The sequence below is a fragment of the Abramis brama genome (assembly GCF_963993115.1).
Source record: "Abramis brama genome assembly, chromosome: 21".
Classification (NCBI taxonomy): Eukaryota; Metazoa; Chordata; class Actinopteri; order Cypriniformes; family Leuciscidae; genus Abramis; species Abramis brama.
In genome coordinates this window covers 25291579-25304902 of record NC_139983.1, presented here as the reverse complement: position 1 = coordinate 25304902, position 13324 = coordinate 25291579, and the positions used below count along the sequence as shown (strand labels likewise).

Genomic DNA, 13324 nt, shown 5'->3' with positions numbered 1-13324 from the left:
TCTTTTCTGCTTGAAACGATCATTTTATGACACATTTTCAAAATTTACAGTATATTACATTTCAATAAATAATCTAAAATTGCTTTTCCTTTAGCTTCTAAACCAGTATTTAATCACCACAGCATTTCTATGTACAGAATTCAGGATTTATTGTTGAATACAATGTGGATAAACTCTAAAGCATCAAGAATTAAGTGCTATTGGTAACATCACCCACCCTCTTTTGTTTGACTATGCATGGTAAGACCCTCTCATTAACTCCTCTCCACCCGTCCCATTAAAATCCCCTCACTGGTCCTTCCTCTGGTGCTCTTTGTTTATGACGTTTTTGAAGAGTGTGAGAAGGGGTTTCTGACTGCGCTCGTCCCAGGACTTCATGAAGCCTCCATACCGTTTGCTAGCAGGCGGGCCGCTCCAGCGGAAATGGCTCATTTTGTAGGAGCCGTCCTTCTTCTCCTGCTGATTTAAAGCATTCTCCTCCTGTGGATAGTCGACCTCGTTGGTTGCCAGCTCGCGCCTCATCTCAGCCGGGAGAGTCTCAGCAGATTCCTCCTCCACGCCATTCGTGTACACCTTGATGGGCCGGCGCTTGCGACCCACCGGCTTCCCCCAGCGGAAATGCTCCATGGAGTAAGAGCGCTTGTGCTCGTGCCGAGAGCTGGACTCTGGGTCCATTTGCTCAGCCGGTGCGAGGGCAACTGGGGACAGGGCTGCGAGGACCTCGTTTTGCTCCAGCTCGGGAGGCTGCAAATGGCTTTCTCCAGGGTAGACGGGGGTTTCATCTGTCAGATCAGACTTGCATAGCTGTATGCATTCCTTAGAAAGAGCAAAAGAAGAAATACAAAAGAAGAAATATAAATCATAAAGTTAACATTTTCCAAAGAAAATGCAAGTGGTACGGTGTTGTTTTTAAATAATTTTATGGTAAAAAAATAAATAATACAAAATACTTTTTGTAAAATACAAAAAGACAAATCAGAGAAGCTTTTTAAATGGCACCTATTAGGCTATGCTTTTCTTTTTCTTTACCAATGTAAACATACTGTAGATGCATATCGATCATTTCGATATGGCAATACATGATGTACTCAAAGCTGTTCACATCCTCGGACTGGGAATTATGCTTTCTATGGCAATACTATCAATGGCCAAATAAATCTGCAGAGGTTAGGTGGTACAAGTAGGAGCTCTCCGAAAATTCCCAGTTTACAAGCTGTAATTACGAGTTCTGTGAGGATGTGAACGCTTATTACAAGTATCGTATGGTGTGAATGCACATTTAATACTATTTACAGTTGCTGGTTGACCAATCAGAGCAGACTAGGCTTTCGGTAAGGCGGGCTTTAAAGAGACAGGAACTAAAACAGAGCGTTTCAGGCAGAGTAAATGTATTTACATGATTTAAATTTACAGTGACAGGGCCATTAAAAATAGGATACACATTATCGCTGAAAATAATACACAGAAAATTGGTGTTATTTGGTGTTACCAGTATTTATAAAATGGTGAATATAAAGGTATAGAACATATCTAGTGTGTAGGGTGTTTGGAGTGTATTGCTGTTCTATCTTTTGCTAGGTAAAAATCATTAGCCTGATCAATCAATAATAGCACACCTCTTTTCAGCAAGCCAAGAAATAGTTGTGATTTGATCAAATTCCTAATTCTAAGTGTTAGCAATGGTAATATTTGCCTTAGCAAGCACCACTAATAATAAGTATCTATGGCACAATTTGAATTTGTGAACTGAAAAGCAGTCGTGCAAGGAATATTGTAACTCACCAAGATGCTCTCCTCAGTGTTGAGGTCTCTGCATCGAGTGTTTTCCCAACACTGAGCTCTAACTTCACAGCCGCCCGCACACAGTACAGCCAGAGCCAAGAGCCAAGCAGGACACAACATCCTCACCATGTCTGATAGAACACAATATTAATAACATGGCAGTATTCACAATAAAATACAAATGAACGAAAGGATTATTTCATTGCACACCAGAATTAAAAGGACAATGTGAACAGAATGCATGTCTGTGAAATAACACTTTATAGTAAAAAAAAACAAACATGAATTATCATGAATTATCAGAAGTGCAAAAACCAAACCAATCAAAAATGTTTAAAGTGAACCGAACCTCACTGCATGAATTTTTCACCCACCTGTTGTGCAGAAAGAAGTCCGCCCAACCAAAGTTCTTCTCTCCTGAGATTCTCTGAGCTGTCTGGTTATGTGCGCGTTTGCTTGTCTCTGATGTCTGAGATCCTCGTCTAGTTGTCTTTTATAAGCTATCTGTGCGTCAATTCCTCAAGGACACTAAACTCTGTCACTTTTAATGGCTGGTGCAGGTTGGAAACCCTGGCGCATCATCCACGGTACAGATGAGTAATCCATCAAAGATTGTCAGTCAACAGTTAAAAGTCAGTTGTGAATGAGTGCAGGATTAGGACGATACCTTCATTCTGATGTCTGGCTTATCAAATCATTATGGTCTTTTTCATTAAGTTTAAGGGCATACGTGTCAGTTTACATGACTTTGGTGATTAAAGGTTAAAATGCACTTCAAATCAATTATACGGCATGTGTTTTTTTGGTGTGTAAGGGCACACAGGTGCTAATCTTCTGTTGAAATGAATTGGAAGGTGAGGGATTTGAACGAGGAAGCCATCTGGGTGTATTCACAGTTTGCGTACAAGCAGAACAAAGGCTCATAATTTCACCATTAACATGTTTTGATATGACTGAATGCCAGTAGCAGATTAGGTTGAGCAGACAAATACAAAACATAAAATCATGGTATTATATACATGGTCTTATTGCTGTATTTATGCCAAAAATTACAGTAAATATGGGCCAAGCTCTTCAGGGAGGTAAAAAACAAATTTATATAAGCAGAAAATATTAAATAAAAATAATATGATTATAATGATACTATAAAAATGCATTACCATCCGCAATATTAATAATATACAGTAATAAAAAGATGACTCACACTTTGAAAATAAGGCATGCTAAAGTGGTGGAGACAGGAACTATTCCAGGAAGAATAAAAATGTGAGTAATTTAAGCAAAAAAAGTACAAATTAAACACATTTTTAAACAAATTACAGTTTATAATTTCAGTGTATATATTATTTTTATATATTATATATTATATTTAAATCTTGTATTTGTTAATTTTTGTTATATAAATTTTATTAACATATATATAAATACAACAAAATTAATTATATTATTTGTATTATTAGTTACATTTGACTATGCAACATGCATATTTTACAGTTAAAAAAGTATTTTACAATCACAATTAATTATTTTATTTTATTATATATAATAATTATTATAATATTATATAATAATTATTTTAAAATAATACTAATTGTTATATTAACATTATATCAAACTGCCACCCTGCATGATTGTAAAATCCTCTGGAAACTATAGCTATAGCATTTTTATCTTGTATGCCTTAACCAGCAATATTAAAATATTTATTCCTGCACCTAATCCACTTTAAGACAGAAAATATTTGTTAGAATGAAATGAAAACACTGAAAAAAAAAAAGAGGTTTTGGATTCTAAAGTGTGTGTGCAAGCTTTGCTCCTGTATTTTTAAATAAAATAAATCAAGTGTTAAATGAAATGTCTGGAAATTTTCCAGATAAATTCCAATTATTGCTAATAACAAATAAACATAATAAATAGTGTAAAAAACTAAAATAGTGGTTATGCCCATGATAAAATCACAGTTGTAGACATTTTTAGAATAGATATTTAATTAGGAAAAAAAAAAATCCAACATCCAGGTAAACCTAACAATAAGTAAAAATGCCAAGCGTATATTCTACAGGCTGTATATTCACGCACTGCACAGTGAATGTAATCCTATTAGAGAAGATTTAGAGGATAAGATGTCTGTCTAACACTGTTCACAGCACAGCATTTCCTACCAACAGTGAGTGAGAGAAAGGGACATATACTTTCTTGCCACATTCCTAATTACAAGGAGATTTGCGAAAGTCTGGCGAAAGGTAACTTTGCTTATCTCATTTGTTCACTTGATTATTTTTCAATTGCTGCCATTTTATTTTAGCCTTTGGAATTTCAGGATGCATTATGCTCATGAACGATGTGTGCATCTGTAGAGGTGCATCTGTTCTCAGTGACATGATCATGCAGTAATGTTGAAGGACATGTTGTACATCTAATGATCTTTCAATGCACTTTGAGGGCAAAATGCTTGATGAATTAAGACTCGGTCGACAATATGAGTCAATAAATATGGAGATAGGCATTAGATAATCTTTCAAAATCTGCATCACATGATTTAAATAAGAATTTTGAAACAACAGAACATAAATTATGTTAATATTATAGTTAAACCAGTTCTTAAAGACTGCTGGGCTACACAACTGTCCACACTAGGCCCGGTACCATTCGGATATGAAGAATCACTGACATTTCATTATTAAGTGAATGGACTGTATACTAGCACGCACATAACCACTTTACTCTAAAGTCAAGATATTACATCTAGCTTATATTTGTACTTCTACAAAAATACTGTTACAAACTTCACATAATTTATAAATGTTCAGGAATCATCAATGTTTATAGAAAACTATTCTTAATTGATAAACAGACTTTTCCATATTTTCATATAACACGTTACTATTATTATTATTAATTGCACCACACAGGTTTTACAACCTAACCTAACCATATTTTAGACATAAACATAAAATTGCTTCTTTTTTTAATTAAACAGTGGTTTACTGAACAAATTGTGTTTCTGATTTTAAATGAATTTAGTTACAATTAAGTTTCTTAAGGATAAACACATCCACAAGACATCACTAACAGGTTAAGTAAAATATAATGAATATATAGGCTAATATCGTGCATATATTTAGCAAAATAGTTCATTTCTCTAGCTGACTAGCTGTGGACACTGAATGACTTGCCTGATGTAGGCTACGGGGGATATTAACAAGCTGTTTTATGGATGTCTTTCCGCCGTTGAAACCCTGATTGAGCGATTACACGAGACATAATACGTTCAAGTAAGTTGTACTGTATCATTCAACATACCTTCAGTTGTTCATTAATGGTTATTAGGAAGAGATGATTGCGTTCACTCGCGGTCCGCGCGCGCTGTTGCTTAAACTGAGGCGCCTAACGTTATATCTGTCACACCACACTAAAGAGCGTCAAAACAGCATTCATTGTTTGAATTTCGTGATAAAATGGACATAATTTGAAAAATGACACTTTATTTCTTATCGAAAGTAACAAAACGCGGTGCTAATTGCGATTAATGGTGGTTAGGTTACAACGCTGTAACATTATTCCTCTTGTACACATAGTACACGAAAATTCGCGGGACAAATATGTGTACTGTTACACCCCTTATTAGGCTACTATTTAATCAAATGTCAAGGAGGACAAATTAGTTTTATAACATAAGGTAAAGTCAGGGCCAGGGCTTGGCGGACAGCAGGTGGCGGGCCGCGTTCGGTACACCATGAGAGTAGCGCGATACGTACCGTGGGTGGTGTATCGCGGTTTTTCGGTTCGGTCTGAATATCGTTACACCCCTATTTAATTAAGAAAAAGCACGGAATTAAGAAATTATTATATTAACATATTGCCTATTATATTGCACGTTATGGTGCTTATAGCACCAATCAAATGAAGTTTGTTATCAATAAATGTTAAAATAATATGGTGTGTACATTTATCTATCCCATCCACCAGTCTTTTAAACCCATTTACTGAACGTTTTTTATTATTATTATGTATATAATAATAAATATAATATACATAAGAGGTTAATATAACAGCAGGAGAACAATTATGTCACATAACGTTACATTTACCTCAGGAAAGCCATTTAATGACCATGTTAATTGAATAGAAAAAATAGCTAGAGAGGAGATTTTGCTGAGCACTATATTACATATTTATTATATTTTTACTTATGTCATTAAATAATTGTTATTATAACAAAAACTGCATTATATTTAATTTAATTTGTTATTTTTAACCAGCAGATTGGGCCCTCTATGTTTACAGCATTAGGTGAGATTATTTTTTTAAATAAAATTTAAAATAATCATGTATCCAAATTAGTCAATATTGAATCAAAATCGGAATTAAATCACAAGAATGGAATTGAAATCTTGAATTTTTTGTCAAGCAATAATAAAAACTGTATCCTACCAGTCATTGTACAATGTAAACATTGTAACATGTTGTCACTAAACTTCATACAATTCTATTTAGTTACCAAATGTTTTGACAATCACAATTACACTTATTGTGATGCAATATTTGTTTTTACATAACCCCGAAAAAAAAAAAAAAAAAAATCTCACTCCAAGCTAAACTAAAAAGTTGGCAGCCCTGATATATATATTATATGTGTGTGTATGTATAGGCCTACATCTCATTCTAAAGTCTTTTAAATCCATTCACTGGCTATCAAGTGAACCGAACATCCCCTCCCTGCATATTCAAAGAAATTATATTGTCTATTCAAGACATTTATGAATTGCATTTTTATATATTTTTAACGAGTATCACCATTTACCCATTGATTCTATTATTTCTTTACGCAGAATGCTGGGTGGCAATCTGTTTAGGATCTCAATTACTTCCCATCTTCTCCAGAGAGGTCTAGTGGCATCATTAAACCATGAGGAAATAAGCTTTACCAGTCTGAGAACCCAAACAGGTTTCAGGGTCTGATGTGGATTTCACTCCCTAGTCCTTACTTTTCTGGAGAACTTCAGTCTTTTGCAGAATGAGGTTGTCTCTGCTGTATTCTTTGTTTCTCTGGGCAGCATGGGCCCAATTTCTTGTTGTCAAATCCAAAGACGCTGTTGAAGAGTCTAAATCCACAGACTTTCCTAAAACAGACACTTCTCAGACTAACACACATCAAGTTAGCAGTGGCCTAATGCAGTGTGGTGAATACAGCAATGAAGTGATGCCAAATGGACAGTGTCGTTTAATAGCCACTTTACCTCAGCTGGAGGAACAGCGGTGTCCCGACATGTTCCGCTGTACAGATGAGGTCTCCTACTGGCTGCGTGAGAATGACGAACGCAAGCAGCAGATGCAGGACCTGAAAGAGACCATCTCAGAGCTTCAAGAAGAGCTGAGGAATCACAGGCATCGCATCAAAGTGCTGGAATTGCAGGTAAGAGCTAAAGGCTTTTAGCAAGTAAAGTGTGTTTCTATGAGTCAAGCACCTTCCTCATTTCATCATATATTTCTTATGTCATCCTATATTTTAAAAGTTGAAATGCGTCATTTCTGAGTTATGAAACAGTTCTCGGTTCTTGGATGTCATGACACCCAAAGCAATATTGGGACATATTGCTGTTTATTACGTGTTTTATAATGATTTTATAGCCTATATATAGCCTATAGGGCTGTTTACTCAGAATGCATTTTTCCATTACACTGCGCACTTTCCCATTGTTTTTCTATGTATTCGCATGCTAGACGGACGTGTTTGACTGATGCGCTTGCGTCTCACGTCTCTTGCAGAGTCTCATGCATGACATGCTGTTCTAAAACGGAGGAGCTAATGCTAAAAGAACTTCAACTTTTAAAAAACGCATCTCTAGACCTTATGGGGCTGTGCACTCAGAACACGTTTTTGCATTACACTGCACTGGTTTTCCATTGTTTTTCTATGTAAATATGCACTAGATCAGTGGTTCTCAAACCTGTCCTGGAGGACCACCAACACTGCACGTTTTCTTTGTCATTCAACTCATCAGCTCATTATCACATGGGTTAATGAGCTGATGAGTTGAATCAGGTGTGTTTGATTAGGGAGACAAAGAAAACGTGCAGTTTTGGTGGTCCTCCAGGACAGGTTTGAGAACTACTGCGCTAGATGGATGTGTTTGAATGTTGTTCTCGCATCTCGCATCTTTTCCAGCTTTGTTGTGTATGATACAGCATTCTAGGGCTGTGTTTAACTCCACTTTTAGATGTACACTCACAAACTTCCCTAAGCACTTCCCCTTGGGGGAATCCTCACCACCATTTTGAAGTGTGTTCAACTTCGTCAAGTGGATGAGGGAAGTCCATAGCAGATTCCAAGTTATCAAGGGCATAGTGCGTTTCATTTAAAAACATTGCAAGTGCTCCACAAGTAGTAGGCACTCATGCAACTTAAGCGATGACGTACATCTGAGTTAACGAGACGGAGGGACGTTAGATAGGGAAGGGCATAAAAGGTTAAACATTGGCTGCAATCCAATTTAAATTTGTATGCCCTTCACTCGCTAACTTCCCTCCGTCTCATGGACTCGAATGTGAGTGCCCACTACTGGCGGAATTGGTGCATAAGGTTTAAATGGAACACTTTAAGCCCTTTATCACTTGGAATTCACTACAGAGCTGATTTATTATTTAAACCCTTTTTTACTAATTAATTTGTTTTATGCACCATTCAATATGCATATAAGTTGTTGAGGAAAATATATAAAATCCTATAGGTTTATTAAATTCAATTCACATAGCGCTTTTCACAATACATATTGTTTCAAAGCAGCTTTACAGAAAATGCATGTCTACATTACAATTTAGAGTGATCTGTTATCAGAGATGACTGTATGTATTTCAGAAATGTACATCTACAAATCACACAGTTATCTAAAAATGTATTAATTTAAACAATGTATTAATTTAAGGCAGAAACAATGAGCTAATTTAAGTAAAGAATTCATGTTTGTTAACAATTAGGATATATAGAAAAATAGCATTGGTGCAAAAATAGCTGTTGGAGAAAAAAATATCAATAGTATAAACATTAGGTGGCTACAAGTATTATGCGATTAAATCTCAACATAAGTAATATATTATACACTATGCGATTAATTCTCAAAATAATCGAGCTGCTTGAAGTGTATATCAGAGTAGACTCGCTCCCTCGGTCAAAATCGAGAGACTAGGGCCTATCCACATAAACTCCCCTCACCCGGTTGACAAAGTGGAACTCACTTCAAACTAGTGGCAGAGATTCCCCCGGGTGAGGGGGGAAGTGCTTAGGGACGTTCTCGAGTGTATGTCTAAAAGCGAATTGGAATTCACCCTTGCTGCACTCGAGTTAAAAGAAGGGAAGGGACATGTTCATTCACTTAGCTTTGTCGAGATGATGACACATTACCATGTGGCCATGAGATCATTTTGTCGGGATAACGACATCCTGAAGTCGTGGCCTCGAGATCCTATGTTGAGGGAACGACATCCTTTTCTCAAGGCCATAAGTTTAATGCATAAACAAACCTGTGCGTCCATAGCAACCTGGGATTATTACGAATTGAGATTAAGTCTTTTTCATTGTTTATTTGCTAAGAAAAGTATATCACACGTTACATATTAACAGCTGTACTACACCTCCGTATTGTGCAGAGACAAATGTTTTGGTAGTGCACTGTTTCTGTACTAATGCCTCCTTAACCCTGATCAATTACTGGATTAGTGCTGGAACCTGTCCAGTAGACACATGGTCAGTAGTGAGCACATTGCCAACAATGCTTTTTATTCTTGTACAACAGAGCAGTTAATTGTATATGAATTTATGTTTCTTATTATTGTGAGCAACACCAAACAATGTAGTTTCTCGTTGATATCAATTGAATTAAAACAGCTATACATTGCATTGCAATAACAGAAGTCTGTTTGGCCTTTGAAGAGGAAATGGCCTATTTTCTTTCATCATTCCCAGGTTGACAATGTTAAAATACATTTTAATTAAAGAAGTTATTTTCAAGTATCGTGGGTAATTTGGGTCTTTTACTCAAGTATTGTTTAAATGGAATGCTTGTGCTCTTACTCTTCTAAGCAAAATGAATACATTTCACTTTTTACAATTTCAATTAGACCATCAAAAAACATTTAGATCTTTCTCAGGTCATTGACTCCAAAAAAGTGTTTTCCCATTTACTTTTTACTGAGCTAACAATCAAAGTCAATCAAATCATGATTCAGAGATTTGCTTTCTTCAAAAAAGGCACTAAATTAACTCTTTCCCCGCCAGCATTTAATAAAAATATTGTCAGTCAGTGGCAGCATTTTTGATAATTTTCGCAACATTTTCAAATCGCTAAATTAAAAATATTACCAGATTAATCTTACACTGTATCTGTGTTAGTTTTCCATTTGTTTTCCCATTTGAACTTTGTGCTTTGAATTGCTGAATGTTATTTCTCTGTGCTGGCAGAGCGAGGAGAAGTATGGAATAAACTCGTCTTTAGAGCACCGCTTTCACACGCTGCAGCAGATCTATGAAGAGACCAATGCTCTGCTGCACATCCACGGATCACTCATCTATGACATGCAAACACAGATTCGCAACCTCACTATGATAGTAGAGCGCGTGAGGCGCAATCCTGGCTGTATGATCAATATCATCCGCACAACCCCGCTTCTCAGCCCCCAAGATACCCTTCACCCAGGTCAGCAATATAGGTACTGAAGAGCTTACAGGGAAGTAACATATTGAGAAAGTCATAGAAAGTTAAAAACTAAGTCACTGGCATCTCAGACCTCAGTACTGAAATATGTGGACATTTGTAACAATAGCTTGATTTGATTTAGTATTTGTTTCCTCAGAGGTCCAGCATGTAAGAAACTGTCCAATTGACTGTGCATCACTGTACTACAATGGAGTCCACCGATCTGGGATTTTTACTGTTGTCCCCTCATTGGGATCGACTCCAGTCGACGTTTATTGTGATATGGAGACTCAAGGTTTGCATTTTTCTAATAAAGTTTTCATTGACAGGTTAAATTATGAGCATTAGAGGCTGTTATTTGAGATTAAAGAATCATTCTTTGGACCAGGAGGTGGATGGACCATGTTTCAACGTCGGCAGGATGGAAAGGTCAATTTTAACCGCAAATGGACAGAATACAGGGATGGCTTCGGAGATCTGCATGCAGAATTCTGGCTGGGAAATGACCACATCCATGACATCTCCAGCCAGGGAGAGTATTCCCTTCGCATTGAACTCGAGGACTGGAATGGCAAGCACAAACACGCACTGTACCAGAACTTCTGGTAAACATTTGGAAAGATGGTCTGAATATTTCAACTAAGAACACTTACTTTTTGATTTCAGTTGATCAAATATTTTAAATATATTAAATATTATTAATAGATTTAAATGAGAAACAAATTACAATTAATAATAATAATAATATGGAAGCTTAAAAAATTACAATTAGGCTAATAATAATAGCTTGTTTCCGCCAAGGAAGTTTATATCTCACAATTCTGACTTTATAACCAGAAATTCAGAGTTTTTTCTCAGAACTGGTAAATGCGATTTATTATCTAATTTTTTTAAACTTTTTTTCTCGCTGTTGTGAGTTTATATCTCACAATTCTGACTTTTTTCCCTTGCAATTCCAAGTTTATATCTTGGAAGAGAGAGAGAGAGAGAGAGAGAGAGAGAGAGAGAGAGAGAGAGAGAGAGAGAGAATGAATACCGGTATGTGTATATTATTCACTATTCTCCCAATTGCGAGTTTATATTTTGCAGGTCGGACTTTATTTCTTGCAATTTAGAGTTTATATCTTGCAATTCTGACCTTTTTTTTTTTTTTAATTATGAGATATAATCTCACAATTTTTTAAAAAACATAACTACCGCAATTACTGTTTTTATTTTCAATTCTGTGATGGAAACAAGCTTCCATATTAATCCTAAATTATGATAATTTGTGCAGGCCTTGCACTTATTTCTTAAGTGTTCTTACAAGAAAATAAGGTCCTTACAGATGCTCTGACAATGAGATGCATTTTTGTAAACAACTCAAGCAAAAATAGCTTTTTTGCTTTGGCAGGATTGAGAACGAGGACAACCACTACCGTCTCCATGTATCAGGATTCAGTGGTACAGTCGAGGACTCGTTCGGTTGGTACCATGACAAGCAAAGCTTCAGCACCCCAGACACGGGTGACATCTGTGCCGAGATATCTCACGGAGGCTGGTGGTACCATCAGTGCTTCTTTGCCAACCTCAATGGAGTGTATTATAAGGTTGTATATAAATGAAGGAAAAATGAAATCATTCCAAGATATAAAATATGAGCCCAACCATCTTAACTGTGTCCGGTGTTTATCTTGACCACCAGGGGGGGCGTTACTCTGCCAAAGGGAAGAATCTTCTGGGGCCTGATGGGATTGTGTGGTACTCATGGAAGGACTCAGATTACTACTCCTTGAAGAAGGTGAGCATGATGATCCGCCCACGGATATACAAGCCCCGCCTCTCTCCATAACACCGCTTTAGGCCTGCGTAAAACAACACTGTTGTGACATCACTGGGACATTATTGGTTCTCTGTATGTAAACTGTGGTTAAATGGAAAGTCCCAACTGGATATCCAAGATAAAATATCCAAATTTCTCATTCTGTATAATCATGTCTGATAATCTTATAAACCAATGTGTTAGATTATCAATATTTTTTTAACTTGCACAAAAAAATTATTTGGATAATCATTAATTAGAAATAATTCAGAGATTAATATAAGATTGGTATACTTTTCGTATTTTAATTGGTGTTACTGTACATTTATTTTGTTGGATAGAAATATTCAGAGGAAATCTTTTTAAGATACTAAGTCCCAGTTGAAACAAACCCCTCGAGTTAAGAAAACCTTTTTAATTCATTCATCTAATTGTTGCAATGTAAAAATAAAATAAATTCAATCATCATAATAAAAGAAATTAAAAAACAATCTTTATTATAAAAAAAGATTAAAAAGATTATGTTTAACAATCGTAAGGGTAAGTGCAACCAGCCATAGAGGTTTATGAGAACATTTGAGAAAGCTCTATTAATAGATCCTATCACACATGGCACATGTAAATATGTTTGCTTTTTAAGCCTCAATAATTCTGTGTAATGTAGAGGTAACGGGTGTTCAAATAATCCCAAAATGTACATCCTTTCAATGCCTAAATGTATATTTCACAACACTGTTTACATTTTGTAACTTCTTTGAGAATGTATAAAAATGTCTTAGTTTTTGACAAATGTATTGCTTTATTACATACAGCTGACTTTCTGTGTTCTTCAGACTTCTTTGCCATGAGATAAACATATCTGCACCATCCATAAAGACTCTTTCTGCCTATCACACACTAACAGGAAGGGTGGGACAGATCAGCAAATGAAACATGGTACTGGAATAAAAGAGGGTTTGAGGGGCATTTTGTTCTTACAAAGTCTCAGAAGAGAGACAAAATTAAGAGACACCTTATGGTCAAAAATGGAAAGAAAAATAATGTCAAA

General features: G+C 35.9%; 2 protein-coding genes across 3 annotated transcripts; one reads left to right on the top strand and one right to left on the bottom strand.

Moving 5' to 3' along the window:
- Positions 1–155: 155 nt before the first annotated feature.
- Positions 156–2278, bottom strand: pomca (proopiomelanocortin a). The gene is made up of 3 exons (XM_084096276.1): positions 2157–2278; positions 1783–1913; positions 156–816 (listed from the first exon to the last, which is right to left on the bottom strand). Exons 2-3 carry the CDS (start codon positions 1909–1911, stop codon positions 289–291), a joined length of 657 nt encoding a protein of 218 aa, XP_083952402.1. The 5' UTR covers positions 1912–1913; positions 2157–2278; the 3' UTR covers positions 156–288.
- Positions 2279–3921: 1643 nt separating this feature from the next.
- Positions 3922–13097, top strand: LOC311072301 (angiopoietin-related protein 7). Of its 2 annotated transcripts, none has more exons than XM_084097233.1 (7): positions 3922–4025; positions 6615–7198; positions 10241–10475; positions 10633–10770; positions 10864–11080; positions 11869–12064; positions 12160–13097. In XM_084097233.1, the coding sequence occupies exons 2-7, from the start codon at positions 6800–6802 to the stop codon at positions 12304–12306; spliced, it is 1332 nt and encodes a 443-aa protein (XP_083953359.1). In that variant the 5' UTR covers positions 3922–4025; positions 6615–6799; the 3' UTR covers positions 12307–13097. The 2 variants fall into 2 exon arrangements, with proteins under 2 accessions (XP_083953359.1, XP_083953360.1); XM_084097234.1 differs by having other exon boundaries at positions 3943–4025; positions 7001–7198.
- Positions 13098–13324: the final 227 nt, after the last annotated feature.